Below are 23425 nucleotides of genomic sequence, written 5' to 3' on the forward strand. Positions count from 1 at the left end.
TGGAGACCATCCACTTCTGTCCCAGCGGCTGACATAGGTCCTGTCACCCACTAAGAGTTCAAAAAACATCTGGGAGACCAAAGTCTGGAAGTCACTGGCCTGTGAGCAGCCAAAGCTTTCAAGTCAGAGAGAGGGAGGACAGTCGGAGGCTGACAAGTGCCCCCGACTCAAGGAATCAGAGGAGAGGAGGAGAGGCAAAAACTCAAACATGAGACCAGAGAGGAAGAAGAGATGACAACAGCAAGGCCCTGACAGGCCTGAAGCAGATGCGCCTCTGGGAGAAGAGTTAGCTCTGCCTGGCAGTGACTAGGAGCTGACAGGCCATAGGCTCCAGCCTAGCAGGGTGAGGGTGAGTGGGAAGATGTGAGAAAGGGGACCGTCGTGGAGGCCTGTGGTGCAAATTAGGACAGAACTCCTCTTTCAGCCAATCGTCTAATTTGGTCTGAATGGTCTGCTGGCAAGACTTCCTCCCTTTGAGAGAGTGGGACCGAAAGGGCCCCTCTCTTCACACAGGTTGCAGGCTCCAGCCCTGACCAAAGGTAGTAGGACCAGCAGCCCCAGAAGCCAGGGAGCCAAGCTGAGCCCCTGGCCTGGAGCAAACACAGACTGTTGGGCCTCCCTAAGAGGCATCACAGGCAAGACAACAGCCGCCATCCTGTTCAGTCTCAGACATGGCATCCAAGTATGTTTCATGGGACAGGAGTGCAAGGCATTCTCCCATCAGTAAGACCAGTCATGGGCAGGATTGTGGGGCCACACCCTATGAAAGGGGAGAGTACCCAACCAAGAAAGTCCTCAAAAGGGAACCCTCCAAGAGGGCAGAGGCTGCGTGAGCCAACAAAGTCTCTGTTGTAGAGAAATGGGGCCCCAGCCCCCACTTCCCAAGGAGCTGAGGGAGGCAGTTTTCTAGATACAGACGAGAACTGAGGGGGTCAATGGGATCTGAGATAGTAGCGAGAGAAGTTTAGGGAGTGCTTTGTTTTTTGTTCTCGGAAGATAAAAAACAGAAATGCATGCAAGTCTCAGGAGCCAAGAGATAAACTGGTGGCTTGAAGCCCAGCTGGGCCCCCAGGGAACTTAAATTGTTCCCGACGGTGCTGCCACCGAATCCAGTTTTCTTCACCATAGGGACTGGGGTCCCCGGACCTGGAGATCTGCACGTTGCCGACTGCCTGTGCTTCCCTCATTTGAGGAACACTGTGTCCGAAAGGTCGGCGATCTGGGCCGTGTGGAGGACCAAGGGAGGGAATGACAGCAGAGTCCGCCTTCCCAGCACCCAGGGGAGACGGGAGCCGGACAGTCTGCAAACGTGCAAAGTAAGGGCCTTACCTGGAAGACAGTGAGGATGGCAGCAGGGAAGGTGTCGAAGTTGGTTGTGGGAGTCTCATCCTGGAAGTTGAACCTGAGGAAAACAGGAAGGCTTGGGAAGCGGCAGCCCCTCAGCAGCGAGGCAGCGCCTGCAGGCTCCTGCATGGCCTCAACCTGCTCACTTCAGGCTGCAGACGGCTGCACACCGGCCCCTCTGAGGACCTTCCTGGCAGGAAGGTGAGTGGAGGCAGCCTGGGCGGCGCTGTCTGCTCTGAGCTCTACCTCCCTGCAAGCCCCCAGCCTTGAGCTCTCCTGCCCAGGCCCACTTACTGTCCCCCAAACAGCTGCATCCCCAGCAGGGCGAAGACCACAATGAACAGGAAGAGCAAGAAGAGCAGGCTGATGATGGACTTCATGGAGTTCAGCAGGGACACCACCAGGTTCCGCAGGGAGCTCCAGTACCTGCAGGGCCAGGCAGGGGGTCTGAGCCAGCTCCAGACGCTGACTTCACACTCATGGCTCTCTGCAGCCACACTTAAGGCTCCCGTGACTTTCTAAACCCTGAGGGCTGCACGCCTAGGTATGAAGTTAGAGCTTTTCTCTGGAGTTCCAGGCCCACTGCCCTGGACTTCTCTCCCTGAGGGCCCCATGGGACGGCAAAGAAAAACACACCCAGTGCAGGACTCACCTCATCCCCCCAAACTGCTCCCTGCCACTAGGTTCAGGAGGGATGAGGCCACCATGCAGGTGGCCAGGCCCAATCCCAAACTTCATCTTCAGCCCCTCCCTGCCCCTCACCCTTCAAACCCAGTCAGCTACCAAGTGTCTCAGACTAGTGCCATGTGAAGCAAGTCCCACAACTGCTGTCATCAGCCCACAGCGGGAGGAGGAGCTGCACCAGAACCTAGAGCAGATCTTCTGCAAGCGCTGTGGCTGGTGGCAGAGACCCTGGCTCCAGTGCCCCCTCACCAGGGACCAGGGACACGCAGCGTGGAGAGCTTGTAGGGCGGCACCACACAGACTCTCTGTGGTATCCCTCAACGCCCCCCATCCCAGAGGGCAGTGACCATGCCCTGCTCATGCACGGGTCCCCCTGGCACACAGGCGCCACCGAGGCTGCTGACGGCAACTGAGGGGCCGGTCCCTCATGTCCCTGTGCCTCTGCACATGCTGTCCCATCTCCCTGCAATGGAGGGACTGCAGGACAGACACCGGTCTCCTTCGGTGCTCACTCTACCCCTGGGCACCCCTGGGCTCCCAAACCGTGTCCTTCTCCCTGGCACCCACATCAGGGATCCTCCATAGATTCTCTTACAAAGTACCTGAGGGCTAATGGCAGATGGGGTGGAAGACTCTGGGAAAGGAATCGAGACTTCTCCTGGGACTAGCAGGGGTCTAGGCCAGCCTGCCTCAGGACAGGGGTCACCTACTACCTGGGAGAAAATGGAGCCCAAGATGCCAGACCTGGAGGTGGGGTAAAGGCAGCCCTGTGGTCACTTCCTGGACCCTCACACCAGCAGGTTCTGGGAAGGCAACAGAAGTCTGAGGACGCACAGCACAGAGCACCGGTGAGGATTCTGTCCCAGTGGGACTCAACTCTGCCCAAAACTCTTCTGCCTTTATAGCTTCATATCCTCCTATGGTCTTCGGTTTGGATTTAAAGTGGATTTTGGAAAAGACCTGGGATTTCAGTTGCCCTGGGGAGGTCAGCGGGCTTCTGAGAGGTCGTCTTGGTCACTAGAGGTGTGACCTATGACCTGGCCCTGCATGGGCTCAGTGTCGGCAGCTCTGCTCCTTGGGCCCTACAGCTGCCAAGGACACACACCAAGGTCGATGCTGGCCCACGCGTGCGTCTGGTAGGGTCCAGCTACTCAGGAGCCTCCGCGGTGCAGCCTTTGCTGCTGATGAGACTGCTGTGAGGAGGGTGTAGCTCTCTCTCTTCCCCACTACAACTCTGGCAGCAAGCGGAAGGGTTTTTGCCCTGGTCCTCCTCTCACTACCTGCATCTGTCACTTCTTGGGCTTCAGTCTCTTTGTAGGCAAACTGCAGCAACTCACTTCCAGAGACAAGTGGGACAAAACTGTAAACATGGTCTTGTCACTGCCATCGTCAGCAAGGTGCAGGGTGGAGAAAGCAGGCCTGGGCACAGGGGCCAGGCAGGCACCAGGCTGGCTCGGTAAGAAGCTCAGGGCCATGGCAGGGTGCACACAGGCTCCCAGGGGTGGAGCTGCAGGGAAGGTGGGCAGACTTGGGGACCAGACGGTGGAAAAGCTTCCAACTGATGACTTCTGTCTTCCTCATTAACTACAAAGCAAAGTCACCTTTGAAGGCTGGGAAGATGGGGTGGTGGTTTCAAGAGAGGAGACGACGCGAATCGTGGGGAGCAAGTGAACAAGAAAGCTAAAGGGTGCCAGAGGCCAGTCGGGGATGGCCCTGAGGGCAGATGTGGCCCCACAAGGCTGTTTTGGAACCATCTTTTGTATTTAAACCAACTGTAAGCCACAGAGAGAGCTTCTGGGTGCTATGAACTCCTGGGGACAAGCACCCTGTGTGGCTGATCCCATGCCCTCTCCACCCTACACCTACCCTCGCCTGGGAGCGCAGGGGACATACTTCGTGACTTTGAAGATCCTCAGCAGGCGGAGGGCCCGCAGCACGCTGATCCCAAAGGAGCTTCCAGGCTTGATGGCCGCCCAGACCACTTCAAAGACGCTCCCCACAATGACCTGCAATGGGATGGCGTTAGCCTTGGGTGCACCGCATCTGCACCTGTGCATGCAGATGGATGTGTGTGCGCACCCTGACTGGCTGCACCTCTCGGTAAGGAACCATCCTGCTTCCTTGTCTGACAATCAAGCCAGATAGGGTAACTAACACAAGGCACACACCTCACACTGAGCTCTTGGAACCTTTGGGGAAGGCTGTAGAGTCCCACCAGTCCCAGTACCTGCCCTCCCTCCCACTTCCCACCCCCCATCCCCCACCCCAGACGCACCAGGAAGACACAGACATGGGCTAGGTTAGGCCTGCTGGCTTTCTGGCAGACCTTACAACCACCTGGTCTAATACCTCCTCTGTGCTTGACCACAGCCTGGTGACACTGGTGTCTTCTTCAACAACTCTGGAGCTGGGCAAACTTTCAGACAGCCCTGACTGTTAGACTGTTCTCTCACAGACTAGCAAAATCTGTCTCCCTGTAACTTCCCCTCCCTGATTCTGCCACTGCTCCAAGATACTCAGATTCATAAATTGTATCTTGAGTCTCTTCTTCTCCAAATGACCAGGAAACAGCACATGCCACCAAGAACAGATTATGGCAAGCCTGCCTGTTTGTTGCATGCACCGTCGACGTTGGTGAGCTGAAATTTGTGAGCAAAGTACACATCCCTCCTTCCAGCCGTTCCTCAGATAGGCCGTGAGGAGGGCCGTCCTGGTCAGGGCCTGTTGTGAGGGACTCAGAAAGGACAGACCAGGGGGGCTGGAACACAGGAGACCCTTTACCACCTTCCCTCTGGACAGGACAAGCAAGGGGCCCCAGACTGAATTCTTTCCCAGGCCACCATACCTCAAAGGGCACAATCTGGGCTCACAGAAAGCAGGAGTGCCCATGTCTTCTTCATGTGTGTAATTCTCATTTCCTCTAAGCCACACTTCTGCAACTGGGGTGGAGAATTCCAAAGCTGAGCCTCTCAAACTCAATTATATTGTATCTGGGACATATATTTTCCAAAGTTTCAGTCATTTCCACCCATTTCACATCAACTGCAAATCTGATGAGCTTAACGTCAATGTTCTCACGAAGTCACTGAGAGAACGATGAATATGCTAAGACAGAGCCCTGCGGTACATCTCTAGAGACCTCCCTACAGGCTGACACTAATCTGTAAACCAGCATGTCTGGGAATGGCTGTGCACCATTTATGGATCAACTCAAATGCATAGTCATCTGCTGCACCTTTCTCTACCTTGTCCACAGATCGCCATTCAGAGAATATCTAATGTTCTGTCAACAACCAGGTACACCAATATCCACAGCACCTGTGATAACCCTATCAATACAACAAATTGGGTGAGCTTGCCACCCGAGTCTTGCCAAGAGTGCCATCTGTTCTTGGTGATCACATGTGGCCCTTGATCATCACTACCAACTTTTCTCTGCAACAGCAAATCATCCAGATGCTTGCCTAGGGTTGAAGATTGTAGTTTTCTATATATACTTTCTTCTCATTGCCAGTCTTCCAGCATCTCTCCTGTTTTCCACTAATTCTTTAAATTTGTCTTCATTGGTTCATATAGTAGGCAGCCTCTAAGATGGCCTCAGGAATCCCCACCACCCAGTATTCACTCCCCTGTATAATGCTATCCCCTTGAGGATGGGTTGGACCTAGTGACTCACTCTTAGTAAACGGAATACAGCAAAAATGATGGGATGTCACCTCTGAGATCTTGTGAACTCTTGACTCTCTTTCTCTGAACACCAGATATCATGTCATAAGGACACTCCGGCAGCTGGGAGAGGCCCATGTGACCAGGAACAGAGGCCTGCCAGCAGCCACACGAGTAAGCCGGGAAGCAGATTTTTTAGGTCCATTGACAGCCATCATGGGCATGAGGCTGGAAGTGAATTCTCCAGCCCCAAATGAGCCTGGGGAAACTGCAGCCTCACTAGAGACCGCAAGCCAGGCGCACCCAGTTAAGCCACCCTGATTCCTGATTCACAGAAACAGTGAAATAATAAATACTTGTTTTCTTACGGCACTAAGCTTTTGGATAATTTGTTCCCCGGCAGGAAAAGTCAATACAGATTTTGGAATCAGAAGTAGGGTGACGCTGTGATAAAAACCTAAAATGTGGGAGTGGTTTTGGAACCAGAGGATGGACACTGAGCAGCATATTCATGAAGAGCTAAAGTGCACTTAACACATAATTCATAGAATTTTGGACATTATGCATGCTGCACACCAGGGTCTGCAGGAAAGCAAGAAGAGTTTCATAGGAAACTAGAGGAAAGAGTCCTGTTGTGTGCTGGCAGAAAGTTTAGCCACACTGTTGCATGCAGCTATGTAAAAAGTAGAAAACAGGCCAAGTGCACGGTGGCTCACGCCTGTAATCCCAACACTTTGGGAGGTTGAGGCAGGCAGATCACTTGAGGTCAGGAGTTCAAGACCAGCCTGACCAACATGGTGAAACCCCATCTCTGCTAAAAATACAAAAAATTAGCTGGGCGTGGTGGTGGGTGCCTGTAATCTCAGCTACTCAGGAGGCTGAGGCAGGAAAATCGCTTGAACCTGGGAGGCGGAGGTTGTAGTGAGCCAAGATCATGCCACTGCACTCCAACCTGGGTAAGAGTGAGACTCTGTCTCAAAAAAAAAAAAAAGTAGAAAACATGCTTAATAAACCAGATCAACCTCAAGAGATCTCCGAGCCAAGTGCTGAAGGTGCCACCTCATGTCTTCTTGCTGCTTATAGTCAAATGTGAGAGGAGAGAGTTAAACCGAGGAAAGTACATTAAATAAAAGGAAGCCAGGACTTGCTGGTTTTGAATATGCTCAGCCTCTCCAGATAGCAACATTAATAATGGCAAGGTCTCAACAAAGACATGGAAAAAAAAATGCTCAACACCACTAATTAGAGACATGCAAATCAAAACCACAGTGAGATACCATCACACCAGTCAGAATGGCTATCATCAAAAAGTCAAAAAATAACAGATGTTGGCGAGGCTACAGAGAAAAGGGAATGTTGGTGGGAATGTAAATTAGTCCAGTCACTGTGGAAAACAGTTTGCAGACTTCTCAAAGAACTAAAATAGATCTACCATTTGATCCAGCAATCCCACTACTGGTTATATACCCAAGGGACTATAACTCGTTCTACCAAAGAGACACATGCACTTGTCCACCACAGCACTATTCACAACAGCAGGGACACAAACCAACTTAGGTGCCAGTTAACAGTGGACTGGATAAAGAAAATGTGGTATATATACACCATGGAAGACTGCACAGCTATTAAAAAAAAAAAAAAAAAAAAAAACACGTATTTTGCAGTAATATGGATGCGGCCAGAGGCCATTACCCTAAATGAATTAATGCAGAAACAGAAAACCAAATACCACACGTTCTCACGCGTGGGAGCTAAACAAGGGTAGACATGGACACAAAGTAGGGAACAATAGACACTGAGTACTAGAGGGAGGGGAAGGGGCTGACAAACTATCTTCCGGGTACTATGCTCACTACCTGGGTGGTGGGATCGTGTGTATCCCAAACCTTAGCATCACACAACATACCCATGTAACAAACCTGCACATGTGCACCCCGAATCTAAATAAAACTTGAAATTTTAAAGAGAGAAAGGTGGCATGGTCTAAAGATGAAGCCAAGGGCAAAACTGTGACTTTTATTTGAGATCCCAAAAGGATCAAAGGTAGCGTCTCAGAGCACTACTCAGCCACATTTTCAGGCTCTTCAAAGAGATTGAGGGTGCCTCACACATCGGGTCAATGAAGCAGTAACTTCTCCAAGACACTGGAGGTGTTGACCCTTAGCATCTCAACAGGAACACAGACAGAAAAGGTCTAAGGCCTAATAGGTGTGGGTAGAGCTTTTTTCTAATAAAGTGAACCCCAAGGTTCACAACATATCCATAAAGTTCTTAAAGGACATATATGCAGAGACATCATCAACTTGAACTGAAAGAATCAAGACAGTACACAACGAAAACAGGTCTTTAAATTCCCAAAATTCTGCCAGTGGGAAGTAGGCTGAGAAAACCATTCAACTGAAAACCTGAACTACCTTTCATGGAAAAGCAAAGGGAGTGAGAGGGCAGAACCAAGAGCCCAGAGGGTTTCCTGGCTGTAATAACGAATCCCAGACTTTCCAGCATGTGCCCAGCTGGATTTCAGAATCCCTATGGACCAGTGGCTCAGCTTTCTAATGTCCCCTTGCTGAGCAGGAATATCTACTGCAGTTACCCTGTGCCCATCCTACCACTGCACGCTGAATGTGGAGCGTAGATAACCCTCTAGTTCCACAGGTCAACAGAATAAGAGGCACCGTGGCCACTGCACTTAGGGAACTACACTCGAGGAGCCTCACCCACACCTGAACCTAACTGAGGATGAGATTCTGGACTTTGAGTTGATGCTGTAATGGATAAGATTTTGGGGAGTTGGCAGGGTGAAGGTGTTTTACACTGGGAAGGATACAAGTCACTGAGAGCCAGAGGGCAGGCTGTGGCAAGCAGCCTCTTCAACGGCCCCCATGGTCCTCACTGTCTGGTGTTCACATCCTCGCGTAATACCTGCCCCCATATATTCCTACCCCCAGCCCAGTCACCGGCCCAGTGACTCACTCCTAACTAAACGACAACGGCGAAACTGACAGGATCTTTCTTTCAAGACAGGATTTCTATAGCTTCTGTCTTATGTGCTCTCAGTTCTCTCCCTCAGACCACAGCTGAGGACGTTCCAGCAGCCTACGGAGAGGCCACACGACCAGCAACCCAGCCTTCTAGCAACCAAATGCATGAGCTTGAAACCAAATTCTATAGTCCCAGTCAAGCTGTGGAATGACCGTATCTTTGGCCTTCAACTGGGCTGAATCCTCCTGAGGGACCCTGGGCCAGAGATACCCAGTTAAGCCACAGCTGAATTCCTAAGCCAAAGAAATGTGAAACAGATGTTTGTACTTTAGAGCTGCTAAGTGTTAGAAGAATGTGTCAGCTTATGTGCAAATTATCTCCATGTCCTGAGATGCAGTCAGTTCAGATCAGAAGATTAGAAGACATGAAAAAGATCCCTGCATCTCTGACTTCTCTCCATCTCTTCAGCTCCCTCAGTCAACGCACTCAGGCTTTCCTTGTGACCAAGAAGTCGAAGGGTAAGAAGGGTTGTTGTCTTCCCACCATCTATCGAAATCACCGGTTTCGATATAGGCGGCCACCGCCTTCCCTTCCTCAGAGATCAGAAACACAGCATGATGCAAAACCACTACCCCCGAGGCCAGAAAGCCAGGCTCACCCACTGACTCCTCTCAAACCAATGGGCAGCCTGGGGCCAGTCACACAATGTCTGCCGTTATCATCAATAAAATGAGAGTCCTTGTGAGGATTCAACAAAATCACAGACACAAATGTCTACCACCTGGAGAAGTTTAGCGCTCATGAGAGAAAAAGTCCAATTAAGCTGAATTTTCTAACTGAAGTTTTACTACCACAGTCCAGGCCCTGCTCTGGCTCCTGTAAACACTGCAGAGCTCCAAACCCTTCCTTGGGGGACAGCACTCCTACTCCCCACTCCTTCCTGAGGAGGCAGTGCTCCCAGCCTTTACTCCTTCCTGGGGGGGGGCAGATCTCCCCACTCTTCACTCCATCCTGGGGGGCAGTGCTCCCACCCTTCACTCCATCCTGGGGGGCAGTGCTCCCACTCTTCACTCCATCCTGGGGGGCAGTGCTCCCACTCTTCACTCCATCCTGGGGGGCAGTGCTCCCACTCATCACTCCTTGTCACTCCCGCTTGTCACTCCTTACTGGAGGGTTTGAAGCGCTCTGGTACAAAGCCTTGGAGGGAGTACTTACTCCTACTCCTCCCTCCTCCCTCAGGGGGCGGAGTGGCCACCCATCATTCCCAGCCTCCAGCAGGAAGGCTCAGAACTCAGCCTCTGGGCAGGTGCCAACAGTGCCACATCCCTAGGCTCAGGGTTCAGGTCCCAGGAAGTGTCCTGTGCTCCCTGCCGGGTTCCAGTGAGGAGCATCTCGGACTGCCCTGCCCTGCCCTCTGTGCTCGAGTGTCATGGTAAGCGGTGAAACACACTGCCTCCAAGGCTTCCCTCACCTACTGAAGTTGGTAAAGAGACCCAGGCCAAGACCACCACCTCCCCCAGCCCCGCAAAGAGGGCAGGACCATCACGGCCTATCAGGACCCAACCCCTAGAAGTGCTGGTGGATGTACCCAAGCCTGCCCAGGGCCAGAGCCCCCCTGAGCTCCATTGGGGAGAGACTGAGCCCTCCACAGGTTCGTGAGATCCCAGGCATGGAGGCAGCTGCAGAGCCTTCAGATGACTGTGAAAGTCTATGGACAGGATCAGAAGAGGGAGGAGTGGCCTCCCGCCGACAGAGAGCGGCTGAGGAGGCCTGGCCACAACAGGCCTCCTCTGCCAGCCCCTGCTCCTCACTGTCTCCAGGTAGCCTTTCTGACCCATGGAGGGTCACAGACCTCAGCCCACACTGAGCATGGCCCGTGGGAAGGGGCCATGTGTGCACACGCAGGAAAGGACACAGCCTGGGCCCCGTGGGCCCCCGATGAGGTCTCTCACTCACCCCAAAGTCAAAGCAGTTGAAGGAGGACCGGAAGTAGCTTCTGGGCCCCAGGCCATACATCTTCAGGGACATCTCTGTGAGGAAGAGACCCAGGAAAACAAACTCTGCAAAATCTAGGAGAAGCCGGAGAAGAGGGGGATTAGCTCGAGGCCTCCTCCCACTCCGGCTCCAGCCCAGACTGGAGGACACCAGACCTCTGGGCCTTCCCAGGGCTGAGCCTTCCAGGCCTGGCCTACAGTCCCATGCTCTGAAGTCTCAGCCCAGGAAAGGAACGATGGATTGAGAGGGACACGGAGAGGTACCTGTTCCAGTCTGAAAGGTGATGAGTGCCTAGTGCCTCTGAGACCCAGAGAAGGACGGGCTCAGCAGGAGGCAAGCTCCCAAGATCAGCCCAGGTGTGACTTCTGGAGTCATGGGGGTGGCCCCTCCTCACCAGAGGAGGGCCTGGGGCTATGAGGCAAAGGGCCCCATTTCCCCCGGAGAGAGGCCCAGCTACAGCTTCCAGTTGTTGGTCCTTCCACCTCTGGCCTCACCCCAATCTCTGACCGAAGGTGGGGTCCCTCAACCTCCTTGTCAGAATCTCCCATCTTTCCACTGGGACTTCCCAGAGGAAAGGCGCCTCTCCCCAGGATGGCCACGGCACTGTGGCTGACTTGTATTCTGTTCACATTTGCTGCCCTGAAGGCAGACCTCCTCCACCACCGCACTCCTATCCAGCACGAGGCTGCCAAGAGGCACTGTCCCCTTGGACTCTCACCGAGTCACAGAGGTTCCCACGGGCATAACAGCAGTGGAGCGGGGCTGTCCTGGGCCCAGGAGTCCTGCTGACCCTTCCAGGCCTCAGGACTGAGAGAGGCCATACCTGGGCTAGAGGGCTGTGCTGGGATTTCAAGGTACACAGACCCTGCTCACCCAGCCCAAGCAGAAGGAGGGAAGCAGCACAAAAGAACGCCGTGACTCCAGAGGCCACAGGCAGCAGGAGGCCCAGCCAGGCCCAGCCACTGGCTGAGCCAGGAGTCCTAGGCGTCAGGGTGAGGCCACTGTCTCTGACTCTCCTCCCAAAGGGCAGGGATTGGCTCTTAAACTTCTCATGGTGCTGGTCAGGCCAAAGGCACCGTGGCTCTGCTAGGGCAGCAGGGGCTAAGGAAGCAACAGAGCCCCGGGCAGAGCCCACATGGAGAACAAGACCCTGGGAGGGCATGAAGGGCAGGCCCCTAAGAGTCCACACCTGGGCAGAGTCCAGCTCAGCCTTCCCAGGGCTTCTGAATCCCCCCCACAGTCTCTGTTGGGACACGGGACCTTCAGCTGACACAACTTCTGATAAAGCAGACGCTGGAAGAGGGGGCCACACTCTTCCCATCCCTATGCTCTTAAAATCTCCACCAAGGGCTGTGCTGCACAGGTCCAGACGGCCTCCGTTGGGGATAAGTCTGCAGCAGCCCAGACCTGGGACAAGCAGAGATGACAACTTCACAGCCCACTCAGGCACCATACAAACAAGAGTCTCAGGGAGGGGACACCCTGCTTTCTATGGCCTGAGGACATGGACAACCAGTTCCTTGGAGCAAGTCACCCACAGCAAGCCTGGCCTCTGACACCAGCCAGAAAATCAGCAGGCACTCAAGCTAAGCATGGGATGAGAACAAGGTCAAGCAGCGTCCCTGGAGAAGCCGAGAGGCCCCTGTGACAGGCATGGATGCCCAGCAACCCTCAGGCAGGGCTGCTCAGGACGGAAGGATCCACCCTCCACTGAGACCACTGGGCCCCACAGCTCTGACCTGGGCCTGGCTGTGCAGACCACCAGGTGTAACATGTGGCAGAAAAGCTGTGCCCCCCTGCAGTCCAGCCCAGAGCACCCCAGCAAGCCCAGGGTAATACACAAGCAGCTTGGAAAGGCCCAACACTCCTGGCCACAAAGTCCCAGAGCCCCTCTGCATGGGTCACAAAGCCCTTGGGCTCCCCACACGAGGGGCTCGGGCCCAGGGAGGAGAGGCCCCAGAGATAGGACTACGGGCACCCACGCCCTAGATCCGGGAGGGGAGGCTACCCAGGCATACACCTTGCTCCCCAGGAGACCAAAGTGAGAGCACTTTGCAAGGAACAAGTACAAGAAATGCAAATGGCAAAACTTTTGGAGAAAGAGATCTGAAATCCGCCAACATCCTGTCTGCCCTCTCACTCTCCCTAGGAACGGATGCCCTCAGCCTCACATACTCAGCCTCACATACTCAGCCTCCTCTCTGAGGCCAAGAAAGGGCATTCGTTCGTACACGTCTGCATCATGCATCCAACCAGCAGGCACTGGTGCTGTTTTGAGCCAGCAAGGGGACAGGCTGAGCTGAACTCTGCCCAGGTGTGAACTCTCAGGGGCCTGCCCTTCATGCCCTCCCATGAACTCCCTTCTCCCCAGGAGTTCACAAGCTGAGGGGGAAACAGAGACAGATCATTAAAACCAGGTTTTGTCTTCTAAGAGGATGGTGCTATGGGAGCAGAGGGAAGGTGAGCAAGTCTGGTGAGCTGCATAAGGCCCCCCCGGGGCTCACAGGATGGCGAGGCCTCTTAACTCAAGCCTCTCTTAACTCAAGCCTCAGTTTTGAAGGTTCTGGCAATGCATTGAGGGCAGGTCCTTGGAGAATGGACAGCCGAGGTGCACAAAACCCACGATGAACCCCTGCAAAGCTGCTCTAGACTGGGCAGCCACACCCCCTCGCCTCTGGCAAGCCTGCCCCACCTACTGAGCCAGCCTCCCTCAGGCCCAGCCCAGCTGTCAGGGACACTGCCCACATTTCCGTCCAGCTGTTTTTCCCTCAGTGACACCAATCAAGCCAGGAACTCCAGGAAACCACAGACAAGACACAGCAGCGGTCTATGGTCAGGGATGCCTGTGGCCTCACCAACGCCTGGACACTCCGAGCCCTGCGCTCCCATACAGTAGACACGCGACTGGGCTGTGCAGCCCTACCCCTACCCACTGCCTGCCGACTCACTGCGCACCAACAGCCTCTCACAGGGAACAACAGGCCGAGCCGCTGGGTCAGGAGGAAGTCCTTGGTCTCCACCTGACCCCCAAGGGTGGGAAAATGTTAGCCAGAGGACTCAAGAGAGACACTGAACTCAGGCCCAAGCAAAGTCCCGAGGTGACACCCTGTGGGCCCCAGGACATGTGAATCAGGGGCTGGGACAGGCAGTTCCATGTACACAAGCTGCTCCTCAGCCTGCAGCCGCCCAGGAGCCTGAGCGGGAGCTCCCTTGGCTCCTTTTACTTCTGCCCCTGACAACCATCTCCCTGTCCGCATGTCGTAGATTTCAGTGTCAAGTTTGGGAAACTGCAGCCCAGAGTTCCACTCCAACACAGCCACTCTCCCACCCATGCTTCCAGGTGACCTGCAGCCCCATCTCTCCTACTGTGGAGCGTCAAATCCTGCAGCTCAGGGAACCCTCACACTCCTGGGCAGAGCAGGCAAGACCCCCTGGTCCACAGAGCGGGGCTCAGCCGGCCAGCTAGGGCCCTGGTGAGGCCACCGTCACAGCAGCACACAGTGACAGCCAGGCTGAACTCGGAGCTGGGACGAACGGAGTCGGAAAAGGCTTTCCTAGGTGCCTCCATAGCTTCAGGCACACAGGGCCCTCAAGGAGAGACTGAGGCCCTCCAGGGAACCCCAAACAGGCCCTGTCTCCAGACCAGCCGTAGACAACCAGCAGAGTGAGTGCAGCCGAACCCTGAGGTCAGGAGGACTGAAACACTACCTGACAGGACATAAAACATGGGTGGACTCTTTGGTTTTGATCCTCTTTGTGAAGTAAGACCACAAAGCAACGCTGTTTTCCACATGGGCCAGAGAGTCCGAGGCTATGACAGACCAGGCCTGGAGGGGCCCATCCTGGCTCCTGTGCTGAGGCTTGTGGAACAGAACTGCAGTCAGCTCACTCCACGGAAGGGCATGAATGCATCCAGATTCAGCCAAATGTAAAGGAAAATGAAGGTAACCAGGGGAACCCAAGGAGGGTAAGAAGCCAGGACTCCCCCCTCAGGAAGCTGGGGCAGAATCAGCAGCCACGTGGTGGAAAGGAGCGTGGGGCTAAGTCCCAACTGTAGGTCTGAAGCCCTCTAGCGGGAGGACACCCATCTGCCCGGCCTGGCTTGCCCCTGGTCGTCCCACATATATCCTGCCCTGGGTGCCCGGGACCCCTCAACCAGTCTCACACTACGCTGAGGGACAGGGGTCTAGCAGATGCAGCTGTGCTTTCTGGAACCCAGGGGCTGGAGAGGCCACCCTCCAGCTCTGGACACACCCCAGGCCCCCACAGAGGCCCTTGGGGACTGACTAGGGCTGTGGGATACTTTGGGCAACCTGGGGGTGGGTCCCGTCCCACCCAGGGTGGTCCCAGGGCATGGACCAGGGTTTCCAGGCTGAGAGCAGAGATGCTCAGGAAGTACCTGAGGGAGGGACGGGGATACGTACACAGCGCCGTGGTGAGCCGCCGCGGCTGGTTGTAATGCACCATGGCCACACACAGTGTGTTCAGGGCCACCACACACAGCACCACCCAGTAGAAGCTCTGAGCCTTCACCATGCGCCGGATGAAAAACCGGAACATCTTCTCCTTCCTCCGGAAGTAGGACGAGCTCTCTGTCTTCCCGCTCTTGAGGCTGGCGCGGGCGAAGGGGGATCCTGAGGGGATGGGGGTTACTGAGGATGTGGGGACCACTGGGTACCCGCCTACCCCACCTGTGGACCCCCCCAGACGCACCCTGGAGGACACCAGCCTCCAACCCCAGCCGGTCACAGACAACTGTGCCAGTGACCCCTGTGACCTCCACTTCACAGCTGAGGGAACCGAGGCCTTGATGATCTCCATGGTTACTGGGTGCCAGATGAGACAGCGGGATTGAACTGGATGATACGCACTCACTGTCTCTGGTCCCCAGCAGCCCCAGCCACCTTCTAGGAGCACAGTCTTGATGCCCCCAGGTCACTCTCCATGAGCACCCCAAGCTTTTTCCCCTGAAGACATAAATCTGAGTTAGTCCCTCCCCAGATCCCATCTCTTCAGCATAGCCCACGGAGCTCTGCAGCATCTGTCCCTCCCTCTTTCTCCCTCATGGACTCAGGGGTCAGTACCCATGGGCTGTCTGTTTTCTAGGTAGTTTTCCTGGAACACAGCCAAGTTCATCGGTGTATGCATGGTCCATGGCTGTTCAATGTCCACAATACTCACTGTTGGAAACTTTGTCCACCTGCTCCAGCCTGACTGCTTCTCTACCCTGCTCACCACCCAACCCAGCAGCCTTTTCCCGTGTCCACGCACACCACACTCCTGCTGTGTCCTGGCCCTTCACACAGTAGCCCAAGTGTGAAATGCGTCCCTCACTGGACTCCTTCCCACACACCTTCGGGTCTCAGCAGTAACGTCACCAGCACAGAGCACCTGCTCTGGGCACACTGTTTAGAACAGGGCCCTTGGCTCACCTCCGACAGTGGCCCTGACCATATCACCACTTGTCACTGTGTTTTATTGTTGACCTGTTCCATGCCCAACTCCCAGACAAGACTGTAGGCTCCATGAGGACAGGGCCACGTTGTCTTTTTTACCACTGAGCCCCTCACACTGAGAGGGGCTTGATCAATGCTTAACAACTGAGGGAAGGGTCTCTGTGAGGATTCAGGTGTGTGTCTATACAGGAGCTGGCTGTGTCTCTCTGCAGGAGAGGAGGGCCGAGGCTGTGTGTCTCTGCAGGAGAGGAAGGTCTCTGTGGGTGCTCGGAGGGTTCGGGTGTGCGTCTGTACAGCAGCTGGCTGTGTGTCTCTGCAGGAGAGCACATCTGCCTGTGTAAGGGTTTCTTAGTTTGTGCGCTAAGCTTGGCCGTGTGTGACTCTCAGTGTTCTCAGAGAGCAGACAGCTGTGCCCCAGCCATTAGTCTCTCAGTGGGCTTTGAATACCTGGGCTTGAGCATGGGGTCCCCATGTGAGGATGTGGGGAGCAGTGTATGCTAACACGTACTTTCTGTGTGTTTGTACACACAAGCATATGTGTGCACAACCAGGTTCTCAGTGGCACAAAAGAGAAGGGGCGGTGTGGGCATGTGCGCTATGCACAATTTTCTGTTTGTACACACGTGCGTATGTGTGCACATCCAGGCTCTCAGTGGCATGGGAGAGGGGGTATGTGGGTGCATGTGCTACGCGGACTTTCTGTGTGTTTGTACACGCATGCATATGTGTGCACGCCCAGGCTCTCAGTGGCATGGGAGGGAGGGGGAGTGTGGGCACTTGTGCTATGTGCACTTTCTGTGTGTACACACGTGCATGTGTACACACCCAGGCTCTCAGTGGCACGGGAGAGAGGAGCTGTGTGGGCATGTGTCCTATGTGCACTTTCTGTGTGTTTGTACATATGTGCAAACATGTGCACCCCCAGGCTCTCAGTGGCACGGGAAAGAAGAGTTGTGTAAGCATGTGTAATACGTGCATACCCAGGTTCTCAATGGCACAAAAGAGCAGGGCCAGTGTAGGCATGTGTGCTATGCACATTTTCTGTTTGCACACACATGCATGTGTGTGCACACCCAGGCTCTCAGTGGCACAGAAGAGGGGGGATGTGTGGGCTCGTGTGCTATGTGCACTTTGTGTGTTTGTACACATGTGTGTACGTGTGACACCCAGGGTCTCAGTGGCATGTGGCCGGCCCTCCTGAGGGCCAGGGATGACCATTCCCCACAGAGGCAGCAATAGGACAGGAGGGAGGCATGCAGTGCAGATAAGGAGGGACACACACACAGGCAGAGCTGTGCACAGAACAAGCCTACACACTCCGAACCCCACATGCACCCACACACAGTTGCGCAGGAACACAGGAGTCACACACACACGCTTCACAGCACACATCCAGCCCGACCGCGCTCACTTTTGAAGATCCAATGAGATGCTCACACAGATGCACTCCTCAGCACACATGAGGCACACACCTGTGAACACAAACAGGGCCACCCTGGGAAGAAGGGATAGAGAACATGCGACTCATGTAAACCACTGTGTCTGCACGCACATGTGGCCAGGAAGACAAGCAACAAATTCTCCAAAGGGGACTCTGTGGCCATGCCCACCAGCCAGTAAGAACCAGTCAGCCCCTGCTGTGAGAAAGGCCTCATAGAAATGCTGCCCTTTCACAACAGGCCACAGCACCCTCAACACACACATCCTCCTGTGCCACACAAGACAACCACACACATGCTCGCCCATCACAGGCACAACCATAGTCATGCCAACAGCCATATTTGCACAGAACCGCACTCCCCAGACATTGTCCCTAAAGTCCACCAGTTCCTTGCCGTAAACATCCACTTTAGAGAAGCCAGAGAAGCTAGAGCCAGAGGACTGAGCAAGACCTCACAGAGGGACTCCTGCTCCAGAGGTCCTGGGGGAGAGCTGGGTGCAGCCCCTCACATCCTCAGCAGCACCCAAGACAGATGCGTTTGTTCCCTGCGGATGGGGAACAGGTCCCTAAGGACAGCAAGCAGCCACTGTGGGCTCCAGTCTACGCCAGTAAAAGCAGAGTCTACAGGATAATGCAGAAACATCTCTGGAATCACAGCTTTGGGTGGGGAAAACCAAGAGAGATTGGGCTTCTTTTCAGCTTCCTGCATTTTCCAGGTTTCACTTAATTAGCATATATTCTTTATAATGAAAAAGCTTATTTCAAGAAAACTGATATGACATCTTCAAGCTAGGGAGAACATTCCATATTACATTAACCTATGAATGATGACACAGTGAAGTACTCTTGAGAATAGGGTCTGACTACATGCAAATACTTAGATTTCTATCTCTTGTGCCCTAAGGCAGAGTCTTTGCTAGTCCTGGGTAACACCCATTTGTTCAAAAAATGTGTACAAATTGTGCCAGGCCCTGACCAAAGCCCAGAAAACACAAAATGACCAAGATCTGTCCCTGCTCTCAATAACCCTTCTAGGGGCCAGCTGAAGACATAAAAGAAAGTGTGTTTCCTTCCAGCGCAGTTGCTGTATTTGCCACACGGGGCAACAAAAGTGGCGTGAAGCTACAGCACAAGCTGATGGAGGCCCTAATGGCTGTCACCCCTGGCCCTCATGCACATCACACAGCCTGGAGATTCCTCAACTGAAAACAGAGCACAGTCACCTGAACCTCACAAGGTGGTGTGGGATTCAATGAGACAGCAAAGGGCCAAGCTCAGCGGGGCTCAACCAGCTGACAGGCATCAGGGCAGACAGGGTGACATGGGTTATGGACAAGCCTGGGCTGGTGACACAGCCAGTCCTCAGGCAGAGGGCAGTCGAGTGCACCAAGCAGTGCTGAGAATGTGGAGATTCAAGCATGGCTTTGTCTCCTCCCCACCAGGCCCCAGGCCCTAAACCCACCCTAAACCAACAGCAGAGGCCAGTGGGTCCTGAACGCAAGTGAATCCTTGGTGCCTGCTGGGCACCCAGAAGGAAAAGTCAACAAAGGTCCAGGGATCCAAGTACAGCAACAAACAACTCAAAATAAAACCACACTAAAAGAGAGAGAACAAAACTTTTAGAGAAAAAATAAAATTCTCTTCTGAAACCACTCAGCAGATGAAAAAAAGGGGAGTTTAGTCAAGCACAAGCAGCATCTCCAACGTGGAGGAGAACATGAGCTCAAGGAAGAGGGCGTGGACTGACAGGAGCAGAGCAAGTGACGCCAGGTGAAACAGCAGGGGCTCCAGAAGCAGGAGATCAAGAAAAGGAGACAGAATAATGAGACAAATGGAGGGAAGTACTCCGCGCCAGAGGGGGCCCTGAGCCTACAGTTTGAGGGGCAGAGAGACAGCAAGTCACTGACAAAGGAAAAGCATCCAAGTGTCCAATGCCTCATCTGCAACAGGAAACGAGAGAGAGAGAGAGAGAGAGACAGAGACAAGAAATTGCAGCACGCACAGCAGCCTGGATCTCACTCCTCAGTGGGGAACAAGGAAGGGCACCTGAGTGTACACAGGAACTTGAAGGGTCAGCCACCACCCACACCTCCATTCATTTCAGGGGAGAGCAGCCGAGTGACAGGACAGAGTTAAAATGGGGGAGATAGTCCTGCAGTGAGCAAGGACTGAAGAGAGAGGGGAGGGGAGAGGGGAGGGGAGAGGGGAGGGTAGAAGGGAGGGGACGGGAGGAGAGGGGAGGGGACGGGAGGGGAGGGGAGGGGAGGGGAGAAGATGCTAAGGTAAACCCAGGCGAGTGAGGATAGGGCTCTGAGAGCGTGCAACAGGAGTGACAGCTGAGGGCCCCTGGGCATAGGGGAGTCTCTGGGGACAGCCTGAAGGGACTGGCGACAGTCAAGAATGAAAAGTGAATACCCTCAAACCAGGATGCAGAGGCAGGGCAAGTACTGGAAAGGCTGTGACTTACTGGGTATGGGTGGAGGCAGAATAAAGGGAAATAGAGCAATTTAGTGATGGAACTAGTACATCTTGGTAGTAAAGATGCTAAAGAAACAAAAACAGTAAAGAGGAATGTTGACAATTATGAGAGCAGGGAAAGGAAGGTAACCTTTTGTGGAAAAGAAGAATTAGAGAGTAGAAATAAGCAAGGGAGGAGAGGGGCAATAAATAGCAACTTGATTAAAGCAACAAAACTTGGGATGAAGAATAGAGTCAAACATTATACTAAATAGAGAGAGACTGGATTCATCCATTACCATTAGAAACAGAGATCATATAACTAGGTTTTTAAAAAAAAAAAAAAAAAAAATGGCAAAACCACCAAGCCAGGCGTGGTGGTGCACACCTATAGTCCCAGCTACTCAGGAGGCTGAGACAGGAGGATCATCCTGGGCAACATAACTCTGTCTCTTAAATAATTAAAATTTTAAAAAACTTTGGCCAGGCACGGTTGCTCACGCCTACAATCCCAGCACTTTGAGAGGCCAAGGCAGGCAGATCACGAGGTCAGGAGATCGAGACCATCCTGGCTAACACGGTGAAAACCCGTCTCTACTAAACAAAATGCAAAAAATTAGCTGGGTGTGGTGGCGGGCACCTGTAGTCCCAGCTACTTGGGAGGCTGAGGCAGGAGAATGGCGTGAACCCAGGAGGCAGAGCTGGCAGTGAGCTGAGATCGCGCCACTGCATTCCAGCCTGGGTGACAGAGCAAAACTCTGTCTCGAAAAAAAAAAAAAAAAATTAAAAAGCAGAACCCAGACAAATACAATTTACAAGAACACTTAAAATGATAAAGAACAGTTGGAAATGAAAAGAAAAGAAAGGTACCAGGCAAATACAAGTTAAAAACCAAAACCAGTGATAGCAACAAAAAGTAGAACCAATGACATTCGATGTCAACAAGGTGCAACTGTCCAGCAGAAGAACTGCACAAATTAAGAAGGTATTGTGTGATGAAATAAAGCATAATTTAGGAAGAAAATGTAACAATCATAAACTTTATATTGACCAAACTATATAGTGACTAAATATATACACAAAAGTCACTAGAAATACAAGAGCAACTTCATGAAAAATAAAATAGGCCAGGCATGGTGGCTCATACCTGTAATCTCCACACTTTGGGAGACCAAGGTTGGCGGATCATGAGGTCAGGAGTTCAAGACCAGCCTGACCAAACTGGTGAAACCCTGTCTTTAATAAAAATACAAAAATTAGCTGGGCGTGGTGGTAGGCGCCTATAATCCCAGCTACTTGGGAGGCTGAGGCAGGAAAATTGTTTGAACCCAGGAGGCAGAGGTTGCAATGAGCCGAGACCGCACCATTGCATTCTAACCTAGGCGACAGGGCAAGACTCTGCCTTAAATAAATAAATAAATAAATAGGCTGGGCGCGGTGGCTCAAGCCTGTAATCCCAGCACTTTGGGAGGCCGAGACGGGCAGATCACGAGGTCAGGAGATCGAGACGATCCTGGCTAACACAGTGAAACCCCCTGTCTCTACTAAAAAATACAAAAAACTAGCCGGGCGTGGTGGCGGGTGTCTGTAGTCCCAGCTACTCGGGAGGCTGAGGCAGGAGAATGGCGTAAACCTAGGAGGCGGAGCTTGCAGTGAGCTGAGATCTGGCCACTGCATTCCAGCCTGGGCGACAGAGCAAGACTCCGTCTCAAAAAAATAAATAAATAAATAAATAAATAAATAAATAAATAAATAAAATGAAGTAGGACTACAGGCACATACCACCATGCTCAGCTAAGTTTTTAACTTCTTTGTAGAGGTGGGATCTCACTGTGTTGTCCGGGCTTGTCTCGAACTCCTGACCTCAAGCAATCTTCTGGCCTCAGCCTCTCAAACTGCTGAGATTACAGGCATGAGCCACCATACCTGGCCAATAGACTTGATTTTAATAAATATACCTACAATCCAATATCTCTTAAACACAGGACACAGGAGGGGCAGGGCATGCCACCACCTTGGTCATTCAGGCTTGTCAGCCATCCCAGCCTGTGGGCCTTGGAAAGTTCAAACTGATCAGGGAATGAAGGGATCTCCAAAACAGCACAGCTGCTCTATCAAAAAGCAGCCAGGCTGCTTTAAATGGGTTCTTGATCCCATTCCTCCTGACTGGGTAAGACCTCCCAACTGGGGTCTCCAGTCACCTCCTATAGGCACATTCAGGCCGGCAACAGGTCAGTACCCACTGGGACAGAGCTTATAGAGGAAGGGGCAGGATGCCGTCTTTGCTGTTTCACCACCTTCACTGGTGAAACCACCAGGTACAGGGAAAACCAAGGCAACTAGGCTCTGGAGTGGACCCACAGAAAATAGCAGCAGCCCTAGGGAAGAAAGGCCAGACTGTTAAAAGAAAAGCAAACAAACAGAAAACAACAACAAAACACAAAAACCCCATCCAAAGGTCAGAAGCCTCAAAGATCAAAGGTGAACAAGCCCACAAAGATAAGAAATAATCAACACAAAAATGCTTAAAATTCAAAAAGTCAGAGTGCCCCTTTTCCTCCAAATGACCGCAACACCTCTCCAGCAAGCGCCCAGAACTGGGCTGAAACTGAGATTGTTGAAATGACGGAAGTTGGCTTCAGAAGGTATGTAATAATGAACTTCACTTATGAAGCTAAACGAGCACGTGGTAACCCAATGCAAAGAAGTTAAGAATCATGATAAAACAATACAGGAACTGACAGCCAATATAGCCAGTTTAGAGAGGAATATAACCAGCCTGTGAGAGCTGAAAAACACACTACAAGAACTTCACAATGCAATCACAAGAATTAATAGCAGAACAGATCAAGCGGAGGAAATAATCTCAGAGTTGGAAGACTATTTTTCTGAAATAAGATGGGCGAACAACAATAGAGAAAAAAGAGTGAAAAGAAATGAACAAAACCTCTAAGAAATATGGGATTATGTAAAGAGACTGACTCTATGACTGATTGGGATACCTTAAGGAGACAAGGAGATTGGAACAAGTTGGAAAACGTACTTTAGGATATCATCCAGGAGAACTTCCCCAACCTTGTAAGACTGGCCAACATTCAAATTCAGGAAATGCAGAGAACCCCAGTAAAATACTCCATGAGAAGATCATCCCCAAGACACATAATCATCAGACTCTCCAAGGTTGAAGTGAAGGAAAGAATGTTAAGGGCAGCCAGAGAGAAAGACCAGGTCACCTGCAAAGGGAATCCCATCAGACTAACAGTGGACCTCTCAGTGGAAACCCTACAAGCTAGAAGAGATTGGGGGCCAATATTCAACATTCTTAAAGAAAATAATTTCAAATCCAGAATTTCGTATCTGGACAAATCAAGCTTCACAAGCGAAGGAGAAATAAGATCCT

General features: G+C 52.6%; 1 protein-coding gene across 1 annotated transcript in view; it reads right to left on the reverse strand.

Annotated features, from left to right (window-relative positions):
- CACNA1B (calcium voltage-gated channel subunit alpha1 B) overlaps window positions 1–23425 on the reverse strand; it is a 250674-nt gene that overhangs the window by 133912 nt on the left and 93337 nt on the right. Inside the window, 5 exon segments of the mRNA XM_025359441.1 lie at window positions 1330–1402; window positions 1639–1770; window positions 3922–4034; window positions 10633–10745; window positions 15096–15305. Coding sequence (XP_025215226.1) covers window positions 1330–1402; window positions 1639–1770; window positions 3922–4034; window positions 10633–10745; window positions 15096–15305 — 641 coding nt within the window.

This window comes from Theropithecus gelada, chromosome 15, assembly GCF_003255815.1.
Source record: "Theropithecus gelada isolate Dixy chromosome 15, Tgel_1.0, whole genome shotgun sequence".
Classification (NCBI taxonomy): domain Eukaryota; kingdom Metazoa; phylum Chordata; class Mammalia; order Primates; family Cercopithecidae; genus Theropithecus; species Theropithecus gelada.